Source organism: Choristoneura fumiferana, chromosome Z, assembly GCF_025370935.1.
Source record: "Choristoneura fumiferana chromosome Z, NRCan_CFum_1, whole genome shotgun sequence".
Classification (NCBI taxonomy): Eukaryota; Metazoa; Arthropoda; class Insecta; order Lepidoptera; family Tortricidae; genus Choristoneura; species Choristoneura fumiferana.
Window position 1 is genome coordinate 1,612,241 of NC_133472.1, and position 21,687 is coordinate 1,633,927.

The following is a 21,687-nucleotide window of genomic DNA, read 5'->3' on the forward strand; positions in this document are numbered from 1 at the left end:
TACACCTTAAAACCGTACCATAAAAATATCGAGCATGCCACAGTGTTGCATAGTCCCCGTTTTGTTCGGAAAAAATTGAGGACAAAGGTTTCCGAAAGACAAAACTGTCTCAAAACACAGACATTCATTGCCCCGGAACGCATATTTGCCATAATTAATTTCAGATATTGCAAAATATTCACAAAATTATTCTAATTATAAATAAACCCGCGTAGCTCACCCAAAAACTATGAGATTTGACATTTCGGAGACCTCACGCTACACTAGCGCCTCTAGTGGTCAATTCACACGCGATAGCCCTCACTGACCTTTTTTTGGGACCATCGACAGCCTTTGCCTAAAATTGGGACACTAAAAAGCATATAAAAAAATGAATTTGATCGGAACGCGCGCACGCGCACTGCGAAGTAGACTGAACCTTAGAGATTTCTAACCGTCGAAGATGCGTTCACCGTTCATAATAGTTGTTCAACTCGGCGCGAGCGCACGCACGTAAATGCTCCAAGAAAATGACTAAATTACTAATAATATGTTTACTTTGTCTAACAGTAACTAGCCAGCATAGTCCTAGAAGAAAACAACGTAATTTGCAGTTTAGGGGCGATGTTTTGGATAGTTTTTTTAACCTCTATGACACTTCTTACTTGGCTAGAGCATGGCCTACTATGCGTAACGGCGTGCATTTAAATATAAACGACGATTGTTTTGAAGATGTTAAAGTGTTTTTCAAGGACTTCAGCAGAGGACGCGCTTGGGCCTTCATAGGTGAGTTTTTGTAACTATCTATCTATATACATCTACATAAATGTATGTACGCTCGTAACTTAAGAAACTACGTAACTACGAAAAGTAAATAGGTAATATTTAATTTTGTATTTATCTTTACTACTTAAAAAAAACATTAAATTAAAAAAAAAAAAAAAAAACCTGACTGCCAAAACTAAAAGGAAGAAAATAAGTCGTGGTCTAGAACTCTGTTAAGTAGCTAATTTAAAGTTCAACAGTCGGGACCCATTTAAATCGTGACGCTCAAAAACTCTTAGTAATAAAAAATACAAAAAGATTCCAAAAAAACAATGTTAAGGTACACCTACCTATTAAATGCATGTATTCTGTTTGCGATGAGGGCTATCGTTTTTTGTCTTTCTAGATGGCGCCACTGTTGCGTGAGGTTAATAAGTGTCAAGTGTGGCTTTCAAAGTCTGTTATTACGGGCGTGAAAATAAAGCTTAGATTAAAATCATATTTAATACACCTTAAAACCGTACCATAAAAATATCGAGCAACCACAGTGTTGCGTAGTCCCGTTTTGTTCGGAAAAAAAGGGAGGACCAAAGTTTCCGAAATACAAAACTGTCTCAAAACACAGACTTTCATTGCCCCGTAACGCATATTTGCCATAATTAATTTCAGGTAGGAAATGCAAAATATTTACAAATATAAAAAAAAACCCGCGTTACCCAAAAACTATGATTTGACATTTCGGAGACCTCACGCTACACTAGCGCCTCTAGCGGCGAATTCATTCGTGATAGCCCTCATAGTCTATCGGGCTTGACTTGACAGATGAATTGACCAGAATCGTTATTTTCCAAAATTATTTCCAAATTCACATTTTTTCTGATTTTTTTTTACTGAAGCTTGTTTTCAAAATGGCGTTTTCCCCCAATGTTAATCGACTAAGAAACATGGTAGGTTTAGGTTTGTTGTTAAGTCAAGCCAAAAACACTAGAAGTCGACACCGTTATCGCCATCGCCTAGCTCTCCGTGCTGACCTGCCGATTTCGGCTTTCAATCCAAACCTTTCCATGTCGCTCGACCCTTGCATCATCATCATCATCCCAGCCTATATACGTCCCACTGCTGGGCACAGGCTTCCTCTAAGAACAAGAGGGCTTGGTCCATAGTTCCCACGCGGGCCCAGTGCGGATTGGGAACTTCGCACGCACCATTGAATCGCTTCGCAAGTTTGTGCAGGTTTCCTCACGATGTTTTCCTTCACCGCAAAGCTCGTGGTAAATTTCCAATGTAATTCCGCACATGAATTGCGAAAAACTCAGACCCTTGTATAACGAGATCTAACGCCAAGTTCATAAAATCACATAGAAGTATACTTCTACTATACTAGGTTGGTAGGAGCTTCGTGTCAGCGGGTGGAGCTCCATCGACACAATACAATACAAAGACTTTATTGTACACCAGAAATAGTAAGCGATACAGAAAACAGAAACACAGAGAAAAAATAACAAGGTAAGCAATAGGCGGCCTTATCTCTTAAGAGCGATATCTTACAGGCAACCTTTTTTACAGAAAGAAGGAAGGACTAGTTTACAACAGGTTGCGCATCAAAAGTAGACCAGAAAATTAAAACGTAACAGAAATACATCTATGTACATAAAATAAATATAAACAGGGCGATAAACAGCAACAAATAAATGAATTATCATAAAGCTAATTATTACAAGACGACGGATTCAATTCAAACCTTTCCGTGTCGCTAGGCCCTTGCATAACTAGATCTAACGCCAAGTTCATAAACCCGAAGTGCCGGTAACGCATCAAATCATGTGCGTGATTAGAAAAAACTTATTTGCTTTGCTAATGGTGGCTTTCGAGAGTAACGCTCGCCACAGTTCAGTGGTCGCACTGTATAATGAGTAACTACTGTACAACCCAAGTCATGATCGCCAGTTAGAGATGAGTTAAACTATTTTCATCAGACTTGCTCGTAAACAGTGTCGTAACATGCAGGCTACCTTGGTTGCAACCCCTCAAATAAAACCCTCGACCTTAACGTGCTTGTCATGAAACCTGTGGCCGGTAAATGAGTCATTGCGCGTACAAATTTTCTTGTCATGAAGCCCAAGGTCGGTAAATGAGTCATTGCCCGTACCAAGTACCATATATACATATATACATACTATATATACTATATAAGGTATATATGGTTCTTGCCCGTACGCCCGTACTAATGGTGCTGCGCGCGCTGCTGCTCCGCGCGGCGCTGCTGCACGCGCACCCCCTCCCGCAGCTCGGGCGCGCTGTGCAGGGGAGCTTTGTCTTAAAAATAAACAATTGTACTCGCAAATGTGATGAAAAACATTGTACGTCGCACGGGCGGTACTAGAATTACGAACATCGACTCATTAAAGCCCTCAGTCTTCGTCTTCGGGCTTCTAATAGACTCTCGTTCACAATGATTAATATCCATTGAATCAGCAGGGCTACTACGAAACTCGATGTTCGTGTCGTGCGGTCCCTCTCGCTCTCGTATTAAATAGTGTTAGAGTTCCGAGTTTCGTAGTAGCCCTGCTGGCGTTACTTTGCGGAGGTCCATTTCAATTAACTTAAACAATTACTTTGTTCAAAAATACAAACTGAGACATGGATGCACAGAAAAACCAGAAAAAGAGACCAGCACTGGGAATCGAACCCAGGTCCTCAGCAATCCGTGCTGCGTGCTATAACCCCTACACCACTGCTGGACAAGTGCTGGTCTCTTTTTCTGGTTTTTCTGTGCATCCATGTCTCAGTTTGTATTTGCGATATGGTTTCACGGGATACCCGTAAAAGTAACGAATTTGGAGTTGAAATAAAAAATACAAAAAGACTCCAAAAAACAATCATAATTACTTTGTTCACTCGAAACATGTTATGATAAGTAGCTATGTTTATGCAAGATATTGGTCATGCAGTTCCTCCACCTCCACCTCCACACTGTAAGAACACACACAAATCACACGAACCCATATATCACCACCACACTACACTGACGCGTTTCGAACTCAATCAGAGCTCGTCTTCAGAGCAACACAGCCGTACACCATGCTACCAGATGTTAGACCCAACAGAGAGATGAACGATACGGATTTCGTAGTGGCCCCCCAGAATTGCGTGTAAGTGAAGTGTAATATATACAAATATCACTAATTTAATACCGTCGAATTCAGATTGAGATTGACTTTTACCGATGGAAATATACTGAGTGGCAAAAAATCTGGCCCTCAAATGTATGCAGTAACAGGTAATTTTGTAACTAGAGTGGACCACATTTTGTACCGCTGAGTGTAGGTACATTATTTACGACAGTACACGCACTGCACGCACACATAGGTAAAGGTGCGGTCACATGCAGCCGCTCGACGCTCGTTTCCAGTGTCAAATCTGGCCACGTGACATAGCGACAAAGCTGAAAATCTCATAGCGCCTACAGACTCACGCGAGAAGTCTCGGCGAGAAGTCTTGCCGAGGAAATTGCACGAAAACCGAGAAGGCATCTACACTCCCGACCTTCTCATTTGCATTCTCGATCGTTATCCGGAATGGACGACATTGCAGACATTAAGTCCACGGTCGCACTGAGACCGAACAAGAATGTAATACCGTTCTCGTGTCTCGCCCGAGAAACCCTTTGAAAATACCGACACCGATCGGAGAACAGGCGAGCGCGAGAACGAGACGGCGAGAAAGCGATCACATTCACGCTTCTCGGGTGTTCTCGGGGGTTCTCGGCGTGAGTCTGTAGGCGCTTTATCGCTGGAAAAAAACCCTTTTCAATTTCGGAAAACACTTTTTTTTTGGTCCGATTTCTCTTATTTGTGCCACTGCCACGCACGACTGCCACTTAGCTCCTAATTATCGTCCTACTACAAGTCCAACTAAGCTTGCCCATAAAGAGTAGAAATTAAAAATAGGGTTCCGTAGCCATTACGAAAACATTAAGTAATATTTTTCTAAGGATTTCGTATTTTATACCTTAGGCTGCTATTTACTCATAAACAACTAATAATTCTCAAGCAAACTTAGCCGTTATAGTTTTCTTTGGAAGTTTGATATACTGACTACCTTACTGAATGTTTTCAAATTTTTCCACCTACCGTTTTAGATTTTAGAGGGGGGGACGCTCGATATTAATGAAAATTTGCACTTTAAACTTGAATTTTTCGCAAACAAATCAATGAATCGAAAAATCGTCTTAGCAAACCCCAAATGGTTTTAAAAGACCTATCCAACGATACCCACATAATAGGGTTGGATGAGAAAAAAAAATCACCCCTCTACGTCTATGGGAGGTACCCTAAAAAAAAAGTTTTTGAATTTTTAATTGTACAATTTTGTCGGCATATTCTACCTATATATCCGTGCAAAATTACAGCTTTCTAGCATTGATAGTCCCTGAGCAAAGCCGCGGACAGACAGACATGGCGAAACTATAAGGGTTCCGTTTTTGCCATTTTGGCTCCGGAACCCTAAAAAGTGGCAACACTGTAGTGACCTCTCTTTTTTTGCTCCCTGGTTTGAACGGGATGACACTACAGCGTTGCCACTTTTTAATTTCTTCTCTTCATGGGCTAGCTTTGTAAATTAGCTTCCAAGACCAAGAACATCTTGACGCTGCTGTGCTACGGCGACTTGACGCTACTTTTTGTGTCGCGGGAAATTCAAAATAGGGTCATGTGCCGCACCTTTATTCACAAACTCGCTTTTATAATATGAATAGATTAGTGGTACGGCAAATACCGAAGTCAATGCGCGCTGTGAAAAACAATTAAAAACTAAACACACATGCAATCATTAGCATCTCCATCAAGTAATGTAGTTTTAAAACAAATGATGTAGAATCTATTTTAATTGCATAATTGCAGAGAGAGTTGACGTGGTAATCGTTGACAAACAGCCGAGCTGTTTGAAATGACTGCTATCACGCTATGGTGTTTAGACGTGTTTTAGAATATCTTTGATTACAAAAATTAAACTTTTCAACTCACGATTATAAGCCAGGAAAATGACTGGTTTCGATCTTATCAAAAGATCTTTTTCGAAGGATAGTTCGAAAAACAAAGTGCTGGTAGGTAGTTTAAAGTTGGGGAGTGGAGCAAATTTTAAAGCCCGGTTCACATTTATTTGTCGTGTTGTGCCGTAACGCATCAGAACGGTATGGGTTTCATACATTTTATATTGTGACTGCTTGTGTTATGTCGCAAAACAAGCATAGAGACGCTCATCGTGTCGACAACACGACAAATAAAGGCCCAGAAGGCCTACTCCGAAACACGAAACTCGAAGTTCGTATCGTACCGTCCCTCTCGCTCGCGTATTAAATAGTATAAGTGTCAAAGGACCGCACGACACGAACTTCGAGTTTCGAGTTTCTAGCCCTGCTGTTCGTACTGTGAATTTATTCTGCGCGGTTTTTCTCCGCAATGAGGGCTATCGTTTTTTGTCTCACTAGATGGCGCACTGTTGCGTGAGGTTTTTAAGTGTGGCTTTCAGAGTCTGTTATTACGGGCGTTAAAACAAAGTTTAGATTAAAATCATATTTAAAACACCTTAAAACCGTACCATAAAAATATCCAGCCACCACAGTGTTGCTTAGTCCCGCTTTGTTCGGAAAAAAAGGAAGGACAAAAGTTTCCGAAAAACAAAACTGTCTCAAAACACAGACATTCATTGCCCCGTAACGCATATTTGCCATAATTAATTTCAGGTAATGCAAAATATTCACAAAAAAAATCTAATTATAAATAAACCCGCGTAGCTCGCCCAAAAACTATGAGATTTGACATTTCGGAGACCTCACGCTACACTAGCGCCTCTAGCGGCGAATTCATTCGCGATAGCCCTCATTCTGTAACACATTTAATCTTATACGAGTATCCGCACCGGCGGTAAAAAAATCACGAAGAAATTATGTGTAAAGCACGGAATATTAACCGTGCGAATAAATATCGCGTTGTGAAAATTCGCAGAGCGGACAGGACCTACCTGGCTATATTTTATCATTTTCAATTTGTGAGATACAAAGTAAGTGGCATTAAGTACGTTTCAAAGCACTGCTTTGCCCATCTCGAGTATATAACTACTTAAGCAGCGTTTCCACCAGAGATGTGCTGTGTGAGAATGCGTACATAAATGAAGCGTTTCTATTGGTTAATGAAAAACACCTCTCGCAACCACTTCCTCGTACATTATCGGTGGAAACACTGCTTAACTTAGTGTTTTGATTTTGTTTTACGTAAGCGGCGGACGCGTCGGGGCACTACAACTCCGGCGCATACAGCGGAAGCCGGCACTGGCTCGGATCCAAGCAGCAGTGTTTAAAACTGGTGAGATCTCAGATCATGTATCGGGCTTGACCACGCAACCCTCGAACCTGCGAACCAATGGGGGCTAAAAAACAGGCGAAACATCGCTAGATGGCGTTAGTATCGTGAGGTGTTTTGATTGGCTCATTAAGTTATTAGCCACCAGTTGGCGCCACTGTAGACAAAGGTCCTGCCTGAAGTAGGTATAGTGGTTAGTTATTACAGGCGTGAAAACAAAATTAAAATTGTAAATCATATGTAATACCTTAAAACCGTACCATAAAAATATCGAGCATGCACCAGTGTTGCGTAGTCCCGTTTTGTTCGGAAAAAAGGGAGGGCAAAGGTTTCCGAAAGACAAAACTGTTTCAAAACACAAACATTCATTGCCCCGTAACGCATATTTGCCATAATTAATTTCAGATATTGCAAAATATTCACAAAATTATTCTAATTATAAATATTTGACATTTCGAAGACCTTACGCTACACTAGCGCCTCTAGCGGCGAATTCATACCGTAACGTCAAAAAACTTCACGATACTAACGCCATCTAGCGATATTTCACCTGTGTTTTAGCCCTCATTGGTGTCAAGCAAGACTTTTTATGTACAGCCAACGTCATAAATAAGTGACCACTTTTGTACCTTGTCGCTTTCAGTCTGTACACAATTTCGTATGGGTTTCCAAACATGACGTTAAAATGACCAGGTACTAAATTGTTCACTTATTTCTGACGTTGACTGTACATAGCAATACATTAAAATCAATCTTTTATCGGAATGATACGATTACAAAATTTTTTTTTTCAGGATAAAAATCAAAGTAGTAAAGATGACAAGGAAATATTAGAGAAATATAAAAGCGACGCGTTTCTCAACGCTGTGTTACGGAAGGAATTCACCCACGGCAAGTAATTATATCTACTCGTAGGTACAGTACAGTCAAGTTCATAAACATGTGAGCAAAAATCTGATTAAAAATATCTGAACACGACTCCATTTTACGGCGTAGAAGCGTGCTCAGGTATTTTTGGTCAAAGTTTTGTTCACAAGTTTATGAACTCGACTGTACCTCTATAGCCCAGTTGGGTGTAACTTATACGTATTCTTACCGTCTGTACCTACTGTATCATAGTTGAGAAATTTGAATCCCATACCGTTAGGAACCTTTTCCAACCAACCCAACCAACCTACCAACTGTCTACCTGGAAGCCACACTATGCAAGCCAATGTACAGCAAAGAAACTGATTTGCGTACCAAGATGGAACTTTTTCATAATCAGTTTGACTATGATTTCTATGGCAGCTGTATAGGATGTCAACATGACATTAGTAATACCAATTCACCCTGGTACGCGTTTCAGTTTGCTTGACTGTGTGTGTTTAAGTATAGGTATCATTGTGGAGATGAAAAGAGCGTTATCTTTGATCCCAGGGCAAGAGTGGAGGACTATGTCGGCGCAAGACCCGCTGGTGCATCGAGCTCTGGCGTCCGTGAGCTCGCCGCCACTCCGCCTCGCGTTCACTACCGTCCGTCTCACTCTTAACATCACCAAGCTCTCCATGGCTAAGGTATGGTCTAAAGGAGCAAAACAGACTAAGTATTATGTTCAACAACCTTACCAACATAAAGTTGGAAACCCCCCCGAATTTGTCACTTCAAAGTTCAATATCTCAAAAACGACTAAACCGATTTTACTGAAACATTTCTAGGAACCATCGCCAGAAAACCTGATTGAAAATAAAAAAACCATATTCAAATCGGTCCACCCTTTAGAGCTACGGTGCCACAGACAGAGAGCGGTTAGTTCCAATGGAATGCTGAAAGTTTCTCGATGAGGGCTACAGCATAGATGTCGCTAGTGTCGCTGCTTAAGTGACTAAATAGGAAACAAACAAGCTGGGATATGTGGTGCATAGGAGAAATTCGTGTCTGTACCCCTATCCGCACGGAATGCCGAGGACCTGGGTTCGATTCCCAGCGCTGGTCTATTTTTCTGGTTTTTTTCTGTGCATCCATGTTTCGGTTTGTATTTAAGCTGAATTTCACGGGATGACCGTAAAAGTAACAAATTTGGAGTTGAAATAAAAAATAGAAAAATACTCCAAAAACCAATCTCGATTGAGATTTTATCAATTATTTCCAGAGCCAAGAAATAGTCCAAGGTGTATGCTTGCCGCGCTCCTGCACTCCCGAGGACATCTCTGCCATCATGAACTTCTCCATCATGATAACAGACACCCTGAAGACCAACAGGACAGTGCCACGGACCGTCAAAGTGATATCCTCGCGGCGCATCGAAGAAACCTACGACATTTCGAGAGACATCCAAGCTCTTGTCATCATTTCTATCACTGTTTTCCTACTGTTACTATCTTTACTAGCTACCTTGGTAGAAAACAACATGATTAAATGCAAACCGCGTTCAAAAACCAAGAGTTTCAACGTCCAAAAGTACAATAACGACTTGAACAGCAACTCCAACGTGGTCGACATGGAGAGATTGGCGGTAAACAATGTTAGTAACATCAACTTGGCCAGTGTCCAGAAGATGAAAACCAGTGGCCCTCCTTGCATTACGCTCGACGTAATGACTTTGGAGAACAAAACGAACAGCTGCAAACGTTGTGGGAAATACAAGAAGCAATGCGTCAATCCTAAAATGAACGAAAACTTGGATGCTTGCCCCAGAATTAAGTACAATTCGTACCCCAGTCTCGTGGGGAAGAGGCATTTCTGTGAACATCTGTTGCTCTGTTTTTCGCTGAACTACAGCTGGAAGAGGTTATTTAACACGAATATGGCGAATAAAGACTTGTCTGTCATGCATGGGTTGCGGATTATCACCACTTTCTGGGTGGTGTTTCTACATGTGGCCACAGTGACCAGTTATTTGTCAGGTGCGCCTTAGTAACTATATACATCACTAGAGTTTACCCGCGCCTGCGCACACGTAAATCATTAGTTTCAGCAGCTGAATTGAAATTCCGGGATTTTTGAAAATTCCCGTGGGAATTCCCGAAAATTAAATCGTGGTTTTCATTGACGTTACATTAAAAACAATCGTGTCAAATTTCATGACTCTGAGCCCAGCGTTCTATACCGTGGGAATGTCGGAATAAAAAGTAGCCTATGTTTTATTCCAGATGTCCAGCTATCTACATACCAAATTTCATCCAAATGCGTTCAGCCGTTTCAGCGTGAAAGAGTAACGAACATACTCACTCACTCTCAAACTTTCGTATTTATTATATACTTAAGTAGGACTTTGGATATGTTTCAGATAATGACACCAACATGGGTCGTCAGAACAACGTGTATATGATCCTCGCTACTGGTTCCATAGCGTTCGATACATTACTGTTCGTCAGGTAATGTAATGATCAAAATATAAGTAAAAGTATTAAAGTACTTAAGATTGTTTTTTTGGAATCTTTTTCTATTTTTTATTTCAATTCCAAATTTTTTGTTACTTTTACGGTCATCCCGTAAAACCTATATCGAAAATACAAACTGGAATATAGATGCACAGAAAAACCAGAAAAATAAGACCAGCGCTGGGAATCGAACCTAGATCCTCGGCATTCCGTGCCGTGTGCTATACCGCTACACCACCGCTGGACAACGATACAGACACGAATTTCTCTTATGCACCTCATATCTCAGCTTGTTTGTTTCTTATTTAGCCACTTAAGCAGCGACACTAGCGACATCTATGCCGTAGCCCTCATCGGGAAACTTTTCGGCTTTTCTTGTCCGGGTGAGCGGTTAGTTCCGATGGAGTGTTTGTTTTGTGATTGTATACAATTTTTTATTAAAAAGCCTTGGTGGCCTTGTGGTTTGACGTGGGTTTGACCTATCGCCTCTCAAGCAGATGTTCGTGGGTTCAAACCCCGGCCCGCACCTCTGAGTTTTTTGAAGTTCTTTAAATAAAATATATCACTAGTTTTACGGTGAAGGAAAACATCGTGAGGATACCTGCACAAACCTGTGAAGTAATTAAATGGTATATATATGCGAAGTTCCCAATGTGCACTGCGCCCGCGTGGGAAATACGGCCCAAGCCCTATTCTGAGAGGAGGCCTGTGCCTGTCATAGGCTGGGATGATGATACATATTTTTGCCCTTGACTGTAACATTCAAAGCGCTCGGTGCGCGAACCACTCGCTCTCGTGTTTTTTAACTTGTCGGCTTTGTTCCCAGCGGGCTCTTCAGCGCTTACCACTTCTTCTACCTGAAGAGCCAGTACTCCGTCGAGGAGCTGGTCAGCTTCGGCGGCCCGTGCGGCCAGCTGCTGCAGCTCGTCTGTTTCATCACCAACAGGGCTGTGAGGTGACGACGATGAAATGGAAGATTTTTTTTTATTCGACTGGATGGCAAACGAGCAAGTGGGTCTCCTGATGGTAAGAGATCACCACCGCCCATAAACATCTGCAACACCAGGGGTATTGCAGATGCGTTGCCAACCTAGAGGCCTAAGATGGGATACCTCAAGTGCCAGTAATTTCACCGGCTGTCTTGCTATCCACGCCGAAACACAAGAGTGCAAGCACTGCTGCTTCACGATCACAATCAAATGATAGTTTTCAGGATTCGATTTGTAGCATTCGAAGATGGCGGATGTAGACAATATCTAATTTTGCTATTTCTGTTTCTTTGGCTAGTTGAAGTATAATTTTGATAGTGTTTTATGCGGCGATTAACCTTAACAGTGAACAGTGATCCCAAAATTCTATATTGCTCTCGTGTCTAACCTTTTTTAATACGCAAGTGGTCTCCGCGTGGTTTCTGGAATTTTACTATCAAGTTGCAAAAACTACAATCACCGTACAACGTCCCTCTCAAAGAGAGTTTACCTTGACACTGGCGAAATTGTCCTATTAATTAGGACAGAAAAGCCATATTTTAAAAGAGAAGATAGTTTTCGAATACAAAAACTGTCATTAGATTGTGATCGCGAGTGTCAGAAACGTTACCATAATTTAGGCTTCTATTTGTTTTTGATGTACGCCGCTCTTGTCCAGTCGCCGCGGTAAGCATTGACATCCGATATAACTCCCGTTTCAAAAGTAACGGAACCGGAACCGAAACGGATGTTTAATATCAAACGTAAGTTCCGACTTAACGGAAACGGAATCGAAGCTCCGTAACATCCCTGCTCTAATGTTACTGCACTTTTTCGCAACAGAAGTTAAGATATGTCTAAACGTCAAAATTTTTTGTATGTAGATACGAGTATTAAAATTATCCTTGGCCGCTTGTAGACCAAGGTCCATACTTAGAAAAGAGGAGAAAGAAAGAAAGAAAATACATTTATTCACAACACAAGACACGACAATAGTATTAAGTACAAATAGACAACACGTAGGAAAGTATGTGTCATTGCGGTTGTGAATAGGACACTGGCTCAGCATAATGCTGAAGCGTTAATAATAAACACCCCAGCGCTGATTTTCAGCCAGCACCGTTGGTGAGCCTCGGACCGCTCATTCTCCATTATTTTACAGGTTACTCCCTTCCTACGTGTACACAGTATTCTTGGCTGCCTTCTTAAGCCGGGTGTCTCGCCACACCGCGGCCCTGGAGCTGCCGGGCCGCGACCACGACTGCGGCGCCACCTGGTGGCGGAACATCCTATACATAACTAACGCGTACCCCCAAGAGGAGCGGGTGAGGTTTTTAACTGACTTTTAATAAATAAAGATAAATTATGAATTTAATTTAAATTTCCAGAACAATACAGGTCCAACTAAAAAAAAGGTATATTACGTACAACAAAATTAAATAAGCTAAAACTATAATAAATCTAAATATGGACCCTGCAGCATGGTACCAAAGATGCTGGCAGCATTTCCCCGCTGGATCGCAAGACTGATGCGTTGAGCGAGGAAACTGCCAGCTCTGCGGTCTCCTGTGGTATCTCTGAGTCTCTTTGATAGATCTTTGAAGATACTCAGAGCGCCAGGGCCCCACGGACCAAGGGTCTCGATGCCGAAAGGTACAAAATCATATTCGGCACCGTGACCACTGTATTTTCCTGCTTTGGCAGTTTCTGCCATTTCTGCTGCTGCTGCTGCCCTTATTGATGTTCGGTGGAGATGAGTCGGGGCCAGTGTGATAAATTGATAACAAAATGAGTCATATCACTTGAATAAATGAATACAACTATTATTATTAAATGAAAAATCTGTATAATAAATAAAAAAACACACACACAAACATCACGCCTGTATTCCCAAATGGGGTAGGCAGAGCACACGAAACTTTACCGCTTCGCATGCATTCGTGATCAAGGCGCATGCAACTGTGCCGAAATATTAAGCTTCTCTAAGATCTAGAATCAAGGTACGCGAAACAAAACCCGAATTTAAATCATAAAATTACATGATAATCATAATTGGGGGGCTGAAGCGAAGTCTTTGGTGTGGGAGCTGGGCCGTAGGCTACGGGACAGGGGTTGCGACCCCCGCTCCGGGTCGTACCTGGTTCACCAGGTGGCGCTGGCCATACAGCGGGGAAATGTGGCTGGCATTATGGGCACCTTTGAGCCGGGTACGACGCGGAATGGTGGTTTTTAGGTTGTAGTTTAGGTCTTAGTTTGTAGGTTATGTTATAGGTTTAGGTTAATTTATTTTTTTTTTTTATAAAGAGGATGCCTCACTCTTTATTTTTGTAGTTGTAATTATTTTTTTAATTTTCTTTGACATTGTTTGGTTTCTTTTGATTATTTGTGGTTTGATTAATTTGTTATTCTATTTAATTTGACATTTTTGTTTTATTTAGTCAGGATTTATCTTTAGTTTAATAGGTAATGTGTATAATATAACATTGTAAATTTTCTATTTAGTAAAATTACTATTTTTAGTGTCTCCAAATATCGTGGTACCTGACAGCCGAGACGCAGCTGCATGCGGCTGGCGCTCTGTTGTGCGCGATCGCGCGGCACCGGCTCGCTTTAGCGTTGGCGGCGCTCGCGGGGCTCGCCGGCGGCGCCGCCGACGTCGCTGCCGCCTTGGGTGAGCGAGGCCGCGTGTGAGTAAGACGCTGTCTCTAATATCACTTCGAAACCAGAGGCTTTAGAGCAGTAGTTCCCAAACTTATTTATCTCGTGGACCACTTTCAAAATTTTACTGGTTTCGGTGGACCCCCTGCTGCTACATTTCTACCACATTCTTTAAGTCGCCAAAAAATAAAAATTGTGTCGCTTCTGAGTTCTGTCCAGTCGCTTGCCCTATTAAAATATTATCTGCTTGGTTAGGTACTTAAAACAATGTAGGTAGGCCCTTATAAAAACTATATATGCTTACATTTTGGCTCTTTACTATCAAAAGCAGATAAATTTTCGTGGACCCCCATTAACATCTTATGGACCCCCATTTTTTGTTCACGCCTACGTAGACCCCCAGCAAGTCTCCCGTGGACCCCTGGGGGTCCACCTGGACCACTTTGGGAATCACTGCTTTAGAGAAAATACTGTCTTTTAAATAGACACTTTGGGTGTTGGAAGTCTTAATTTGTGTGCAGCGTTCGGGGATTCGTGGTCGTAATGGGTTTGTATTTTAATTTTTATGGCAACGATGGTACAGTCCGTTTCATCTTGATGTTGACATGAAAGCAAAAAAAACGAGCTCTTCGAGGAAAAAGAGCTTTTCTCGATGAGTATATGCTTTTATTGAGGCGTATGGTTAACCAAAAAAAGCCGTGGTGGCCTAGTGGTTTGACCTATCGCCTCTCAAACAGAGGGTCGTGGGTTCAAACCCCGGCTCGCACCTCTGAGTTTTTCCAAATTCATGTGCGGAATTACATTTGAAATTTACCACGAGCTTTGCGGTGAAGGAAAACATCGTGAGGAAACCTGCACAAACCTGCGAAGCAATTCAATGGTGCGTGTGAAGTTCCCAATCCGCACTGGGCCGCGTGGGAACTATGGCCCAAGCCCTCTTGTTCTGAGAGGAGGCCTGTGCCCAGCAGTGGGACGTATATAGGCTGGGATGATGATGATGATGGTTAACCAATCATTTTCTAAAGGGTGCGAGGCGATATGTGGATTCCACCCAAAAAGTTACCCCACAATAGCGTCTTTCGTGCGTCGACGTCGTACCAGCGTCCGCGCGTCGTCGACGCGACGCCAGCGCTGCGTAAGCCCGGCGTTCGGCAGCAGCGCCGCGTCGACGCTCGGAAGATGCTACTGTGTGTGTGTGTGTGGGGGGGGGGGGTGTCTACGCACTTGTACTTGTACTTCATTCTGACAAATTGTGTAGGATGAGGGTAGAAAAGGGCGGCTCATTTTTCAGGACACATTTCTGGAAAATGGCCGAGTATTCTGATACAGTTTTATAGTCATCTGGTAGAAATAAAGGAATTCTCTACAGCCGATTCGTAAAAAATGTGTCAAAAAAAAAAGAGGCGGTTTTGAAATGCTGGAATACTTAAACGTAAAAAAATCGCCCCCACTTCACGTCTACGGGAGGCACTCTAAAAAAATCTTTTTGAAAGTACATTTTATTTTACCTAATTAAATGATATAATATATTACCATAATAATTTACTTATTGGTATAGACTATGTTAGAATGTTCATGACATTAAAAATAAAAATAAATAATAGTACTCATAAATTAAAACATTTATATGAAACAGATACAAAATTCAGATCTATTGCCAAGAAGACATTAATATCTAAGGCGTATTATAAAGTTAATGATTATATCATGGACAGGGATATTTGGAAATAATTCCGATCCGCATTAGCGATTCCTTCAAATAGCTAACCTACTGTGTTAAAAATAAAGTTGTGTTAAATACGAGCTTTGCGGTGAAGGAAAACATCGTGAGGAAACCTGCACAAACCTGCGAAGCAATTCAATGGTGCGTGTGAAGTTCCCAATCCTACTATAACCCAAACTATAGCCCAAGCCCTCTTGTTCTGAGAGGAGGCCTGTGCCCAGCAGTGGGACGTATATAGGCTGGGATGATGATGTGTTAAATACTTGTGATGTATATCATTTAATAATATTGTAAATCTGTTTAAAAAAAATATATACCTCGTTGAGTTTCTTGCCGGATTGTTCTCAACAGAGGTTTTTCCGAACCGGTGGTAGGTGGTAGACTTTGACTTTGATTATTAGGTACTTTCATGTCAACAGGTTACCGGACGCGTTTGCCGCATACCGTCTGATAATGGAGCGGCCGTTTGCCCGCATAGCGCCCTACTTCATCGGCATATTCGGGGGGTGGCTGGTGCGGCGGATGGGGGGCAAGCTCATGGTGTCCCGGGTGAGTTCACGACCGGCCTTAGCTATCTAGGTGCCCCGGGTGAGTCTGTCCTTGGCGCACTCTTAGATATGACAAGCGACAAAATGATAGAAAACTAAGTAAGTAGATGTTTCTATCGCGTATAAGTACTATACTCGTAATATTTTGTAAAATATGTATTTGTTTTAGTAATACAAAGAAAATACCTAAAAACGCGCGCGTTTTGACACTTCTGACCAACTTGTCTTGAACCGACCCGCTTCTCCCCTCAAAACACAAATTTTCGCTTTAAATTTTGTACAATTTACTTTGATTAATTCTTCGTTCACTTATCTTTAGTCGGCCTCCACGTGCCTTTGGCTTGCATCGCTGTCAGTGCTGGCGATAGCATCAGCTGTGCCGTGGGTGAGCCCGCTCTGGACCAGTTCCTTGCTGCACCTGGCTTGGCCTGCCGTCCTGCTGTGGCCTGCTCTGGTCTGCGCTACGGACTACGCAGGTAAGACTGCGTCATTGTCAGTGCCGAAGCCAGTGTCTGACATGCTGACGGTCGCGATCGCATTCGGCTCTTTCTACCCTCGTCTTATACCATGTGACAGAAAGAGGTGAAAACGATTGTGATTCCAAGTGTGTTAGACAATAGGCCTCTGCAGCGACAGCCGTGCCGGGGGAGCCCGTTCAAGACCTGTTTCTTGCTGCATCTGGCCGGGCCTGCCGTCCTATTGTGGTCTGCACTACGGACTATTTCATCATCATCATCAGCCAGAAGACGTCCACCGCTGAGCAAAGGCCTTCAGGACGCCACAATTAACGACAACTCGCCACTTGCATCCACTGGTTGCCCGTTATTCTCAAGATGTCATCAGTCCATTGCACCTAGTGGGAGGCTTGCCAACGCTTCGTCTTCCGGTTCGCGGTCGCCACTCGAGAACTTTTCTTCCCCAACGGTTATTAGATGTGGCCCGCCCATTGCCGCTTCAACTACCCTCGAAATATTTAATTATTATGTGTTATCTCCAGGTTTTTGTCGTCGACTTCTGGACAGCAGCGCGGTGGCAGCGCTTAGCCGGCTCTGCTATAGCATCCTTCTTCTGCATGGCGTCGTCACCAGAACTGTCCTGCTCAGCATGGACGGGGCACTGTGTTCCAGCACTATGTGTATTGTGAGTATTGTTCGTCCTAACAGTGTCCTAACCTAACCCTTATAATAAAATTCCAAAAAATATTATAAATGAAACAGATACAAAATTCAGATCTATTGTCAAGAAGACATTAATATCTAAGGGGTATTATAAAGTTAATGATTATATCATGGACAGGGATATTTGGAAATAATTCCGATCCGCATTAGCGATCCCTTCAAATAGCGAACCTACTGTGTTAGAAATAAAGTTGTGTTAAATACTTGTGATGTATACATATCATTTAATAATATTGTAAATCTGTTTAAAAAAAATATACCTCGTTGAGTTTCTTGCCGGATTCTTCTCAACAGAGGTTTTTCCGAACCGGTGGTAGTTTTTTTTGACATTCATAAGTGCTCGTTATAGCCTAAATTTAATAAAGACATTGTGACTTTTACTTTGACTTTGAACCTCATAAGTCTCTCGTGTTTTCCTGTCCACGCGTTATATTTATGGCAAAAATTTGCGCTGTTACACGGTTGCGTCTGCGTCTCTGGTCAATTAGTTTTGTTTTCATTTTATTATTACTTACTTAATTTTGTTTCTACTAATTTATTAGGGTTCCGGAGACAAAATGGCAAAAACGGAACCCTTATAGTTTCGCCATGTCTGTCTGTCCGTCCGTCCGCGCGGCTTTGCCATGCTAGGAACCTGTAATTTTGCACGGATATTATATGTAAACTATGCAATAATGGTACAATATATTTTTTTTTTTTTTTTTAGTGTACCGCCCATACACGTAAAGTGGGGGTGATTTTTTTTTCTCATCCAACCCTATAGTGTGGGGTGTCGTTGGATAGGTCTTTTAAAACCATTAGGGGTTTGCAAAGACGGTTTTTCGAGTCATTGATTTTTTTGCGAAATATTCAACTTTAAAGTGCAAATTTTCATTAAAATCGAGCGTCCCCCCTCTAAAATCTAAACCGGTGGGTTGAAAAATTTTAAAAAAATCAGAATGGTAGTAAGTATAACAAACTTTCAAGGAAAACTATAACGGCTAAGTTTGCTTGAGAATTAGTAGTAGTTTTACTCTTAATTATAGCAGCCTAAGGTATAAAATTTACCTAAACTTGGAAGATTCCATATAAAATACGAAATCCTTAGAAAACCCTATTTTGGGCGTGTCCGACACGCTCTTGGCCGGTTTTGTATAAGTATCTTGTTATAACTTCTGTTATCTTTATCATTGCTAGTGATCTATCTACGTCACTTTACTTCGTCGTCACTCAACGTCACTGTTTTAGACTATCACGATCATTACTGAGTTAAATACCTATCCAAACCAAGTATAATCCCATATTTCTCCTCCCCAGTGGTCGTACTTCGCGGGAACTACTCTTCTGACGCTACTGGCGTCGCTACTGCTCTCTCTACTGGTAGAAATGCCATGCTGCAGTCTACTAAGAAGATTGTCAGACTGTGCTAGCTCCTAGGATAAGTGTTATTGTTTGTTATTGATTTGATTAACCCTTAATAAGGCCCCTTTTATTGGAGCATACTACCACAGAATCAAAAGCAGCTATCGAATACATACCTGGCAAAGAATATTTTTAAAGCTGGTCGTATTTTTAATAATTACAATGGAAATTGTGACGTATTACGAAATTAATAAGGTTCAGTGTCCAACTCAATGCAAGTGGTCGCTAAATTGCCTAATTGCCTGAAGTTATTTGGAAAAAAAAATTGACAAATAGAAAAAAAAGGTGCATTATGCCACTTTTCATCATCATCTCCTCATATCATCCGTAGGACGTCTACTGTTAGACATTTGCGCAATCGCTTGCGCACCTTAATATATCCTGCGCATTTGACCGCTTCTGACGACTCCGACGACGTAAAAGTGCCAAATAACTAACTAGGAGTCGAGGTGGTCGCAATGGCCGAAATCGGTCGGATCATCATCATATCATATCACTGTTAGACATTAGGTGTATCGACGTAGAGACTTTGTACCATTTGACTGATTTTTATTAGTTACCAATATTATTTACGTTGATGTTCTAACAAATACGTCTTTAGAGTTCTTTTAGATTGTGAACGCACATACCATTGAATGAGGGCTAAAAGACAGGCGAATACCTCAAGATTGTATTAGTATCGTAAGTTTTTTTGACATTACGGTCTTGCTTGTAATTGACAATAACTAAATGAGCCAATGAGGGCTATCGTCATCTGTGAATGTGGTTTGGCTGATGGAACTTTAGAACATATGTTTTTGGAATGTACAAAAATATCTGTTCCTTTATATAGTATCCTCCCTCGTGATGTTATTCGTCCTATTAATATTAATTTTCTCCTAACTTTAGTTTTCTCTCCATTTTGTGAAATTTTAGACAAATTTTTGACTAAAAATAAAATTAAATTGTAAATGTAGTCTTTTTTTTTTTTTTTTTTTTTTTCCATGTTCATTCTCGTTTCAATGTTTTATTACCTGTAGTGAACTGTCATATCTTTGCTTACTGTATCTCATCATCTAATTATTTCATGTATTTATTGTTTAGTTTAACCTAGTGTATCGTATCCTCATTTCAGATAGTAACTGGTAGTTATCCCACCGAAAACTGGCTGATTATCTATCAAGTCGTCCACCTACCCATCGTGTCTCTGTCAACCTCGACACTGGCAGAATCATCAAAAAATTGATGGAGCCACTTTTCCTAAATTTGATTGAGGGCTATCGTTTTTTGTCTCACTAGATGGCGCACTGTTGCGTGAGGTTTTTAAGTGTGGCTTTCAGAGTCTGTTATTACGGGCGTTAAAACAAAGTTTAGATTAAAATCATATTTAAAACACCTTAAAACCGTACCATAAAAATATCCAGCAACCACAATGTTGCTTAGTCCCGCTTTGTCCGGAAAAAAAGGGAGGACAAAAGTTTCCGAAAAACAAAACTGTCAAAACACAGACATTCATTGCCCCTTAACGCATAATTGCCATAATTAATTTCAGGTAATGCAAAATATTCACATAAATTTTCTAATTATAAATAAACCGCGTAACTCACCCAAAAACTATGAGATTTGACATTTCATTTCATTTTCATTTTTTCATTTCGGAGACCTCACGCTACACTAGCGCCTCTAGCGGCGAATTCATTCGCGATAGCCCTCATTGCAAGCAAGACCGTAACGACAAAAAACCTCCCGATACTAACGCCATCTACCGATATTAAATGCTAATAACTAAATGAGCCAATCGCAAGCAAGACCGTAACGTCAAAAAACCTCACGGTACTATCGCCATCTAGCGATGTTTCGCCTGTCTTTTAGCCTTCATTGGTTCGCAGGTTCAATGGTTTTGTGCGTGGTCAAACCCGATATGTCAAAATAAATAACACTATTTTAAAAGTTTCAATTCGAAGTTTTACGATTGTGCGGTTTTCTCCCTCTAACACAAAATAAAAGACTGCATGCTATTTATATTTTTTAATTAAAAATACAATAAAAAAGACTTACAACTAGAATAATATTTACAACCTATTTACAATATAAAATTCGATTTAGAACTAAGTACGGTAACTTTAGCAAGCTCGTAATATATAAGTAACTTCACTAATACACTTAGTGCTGGAAAGGACATTTTCTTTGAGAAATCCTCACCCTCTTTGAGAACCAGAAATTTAACTGTCGGATTAACTTGAAATCGGATAGCTTGGTTACGTTACGAGGTCCAGAAACAAACCCACAAATAAATGCTTGTAAGTCTGATCGTTTGTTTATTGCCTCATCACGTCTAAACCACTGAATCGATTTAGATTAAATTCGGTACCTATGTGTATTGAATCCCTTGGGATAGCGGTAAACGAATTCTACGCAGATGGAGTCGTGGACAACAGGTTAGTTGGTTTATAATTGCCAATCACAAGCGAGACTAACGTCAAACGGATCTTACGACACTAACGCCATCTAGCGTGCTATCAGAAAAAACTGAACAGGTTTTAATGAGGGCTAAAAAACAGGCGAAACATCGCTAGATGGCGTTAGTATCGTGAGGTTTTTTGACGTAACGGTCTTGCTTGCAAGGAGGGCTATCGTTTTTTGTCTCACTAGATGGCGCACTATTGCGTGAGGTTTTTAAGTATGGTTTTGAAAGTCTGTTATTACGGGTGTGGAAACAAAGTTTAGATTTAAATCATATTTAATACACCTTAAAACCGTACCATAT

The 21,687-nt window shown here is 41.2% G+C and overlaps 1 protein-coding gene across 1 annotated transcript; it reads left to right on the top strand.

Annotated features, from left to right (window-relative positions):
• The first annotated feature begins 488 nt into the window (after positions 1-488).
• Positions 489-19,679, top strand: LOC141440503 (uncharacterized). Its single transcript, XM_074105032.1, has 13 exons — positions 489-765; positions 7,021-7,106; positions 7,898-7,994; positions 8,523-8,659; positions 9,235-9,988; positions 10,372-10,459; positions 11,292-11,420; positions 12,596-12,758; positions 13,954-14,120; positions 16,234-16,363; positions 16,682-16,838; positions 17,360-17,502; positions 18,837-19,679. The coding sequence occupies exons 1-13, from the start codon at positions 510-512 to the stop codon at positions 18,954-18,956; spliced, it is 2,427 nt and encodes an 808-aa protein (XP_073961133.1). The 5' UTR covers positions 489-509; the 3' UTR covers positions 18,957-19,679.
• Positions 19,680-21,687: the final 2,008 nt, after the last annotated feature.

Coding starts and splice junctions, on each gene's coding strand:
- LOC141440503 (XM_074105032.1), top strand. CDS start 510: ATGACTAAATTACTAATAATATGTTTACTTTGTCTAACAGTAACTAGC. Junction 7,107..7,897: donor AGCAGCAGTGTTTAAAACTG/GTGAGATCTCAG, acceptor TTTTTTTTTCAG/GATAAAAATCAAAGTAGTAA. Junction 16,364..16,681: donor GCAAGCTCATGGTGTCCCGG/GTGAGTTCACGA, acceptor ACTTATCTTTAG/TCGGCCTCCACGTGCCTTTG.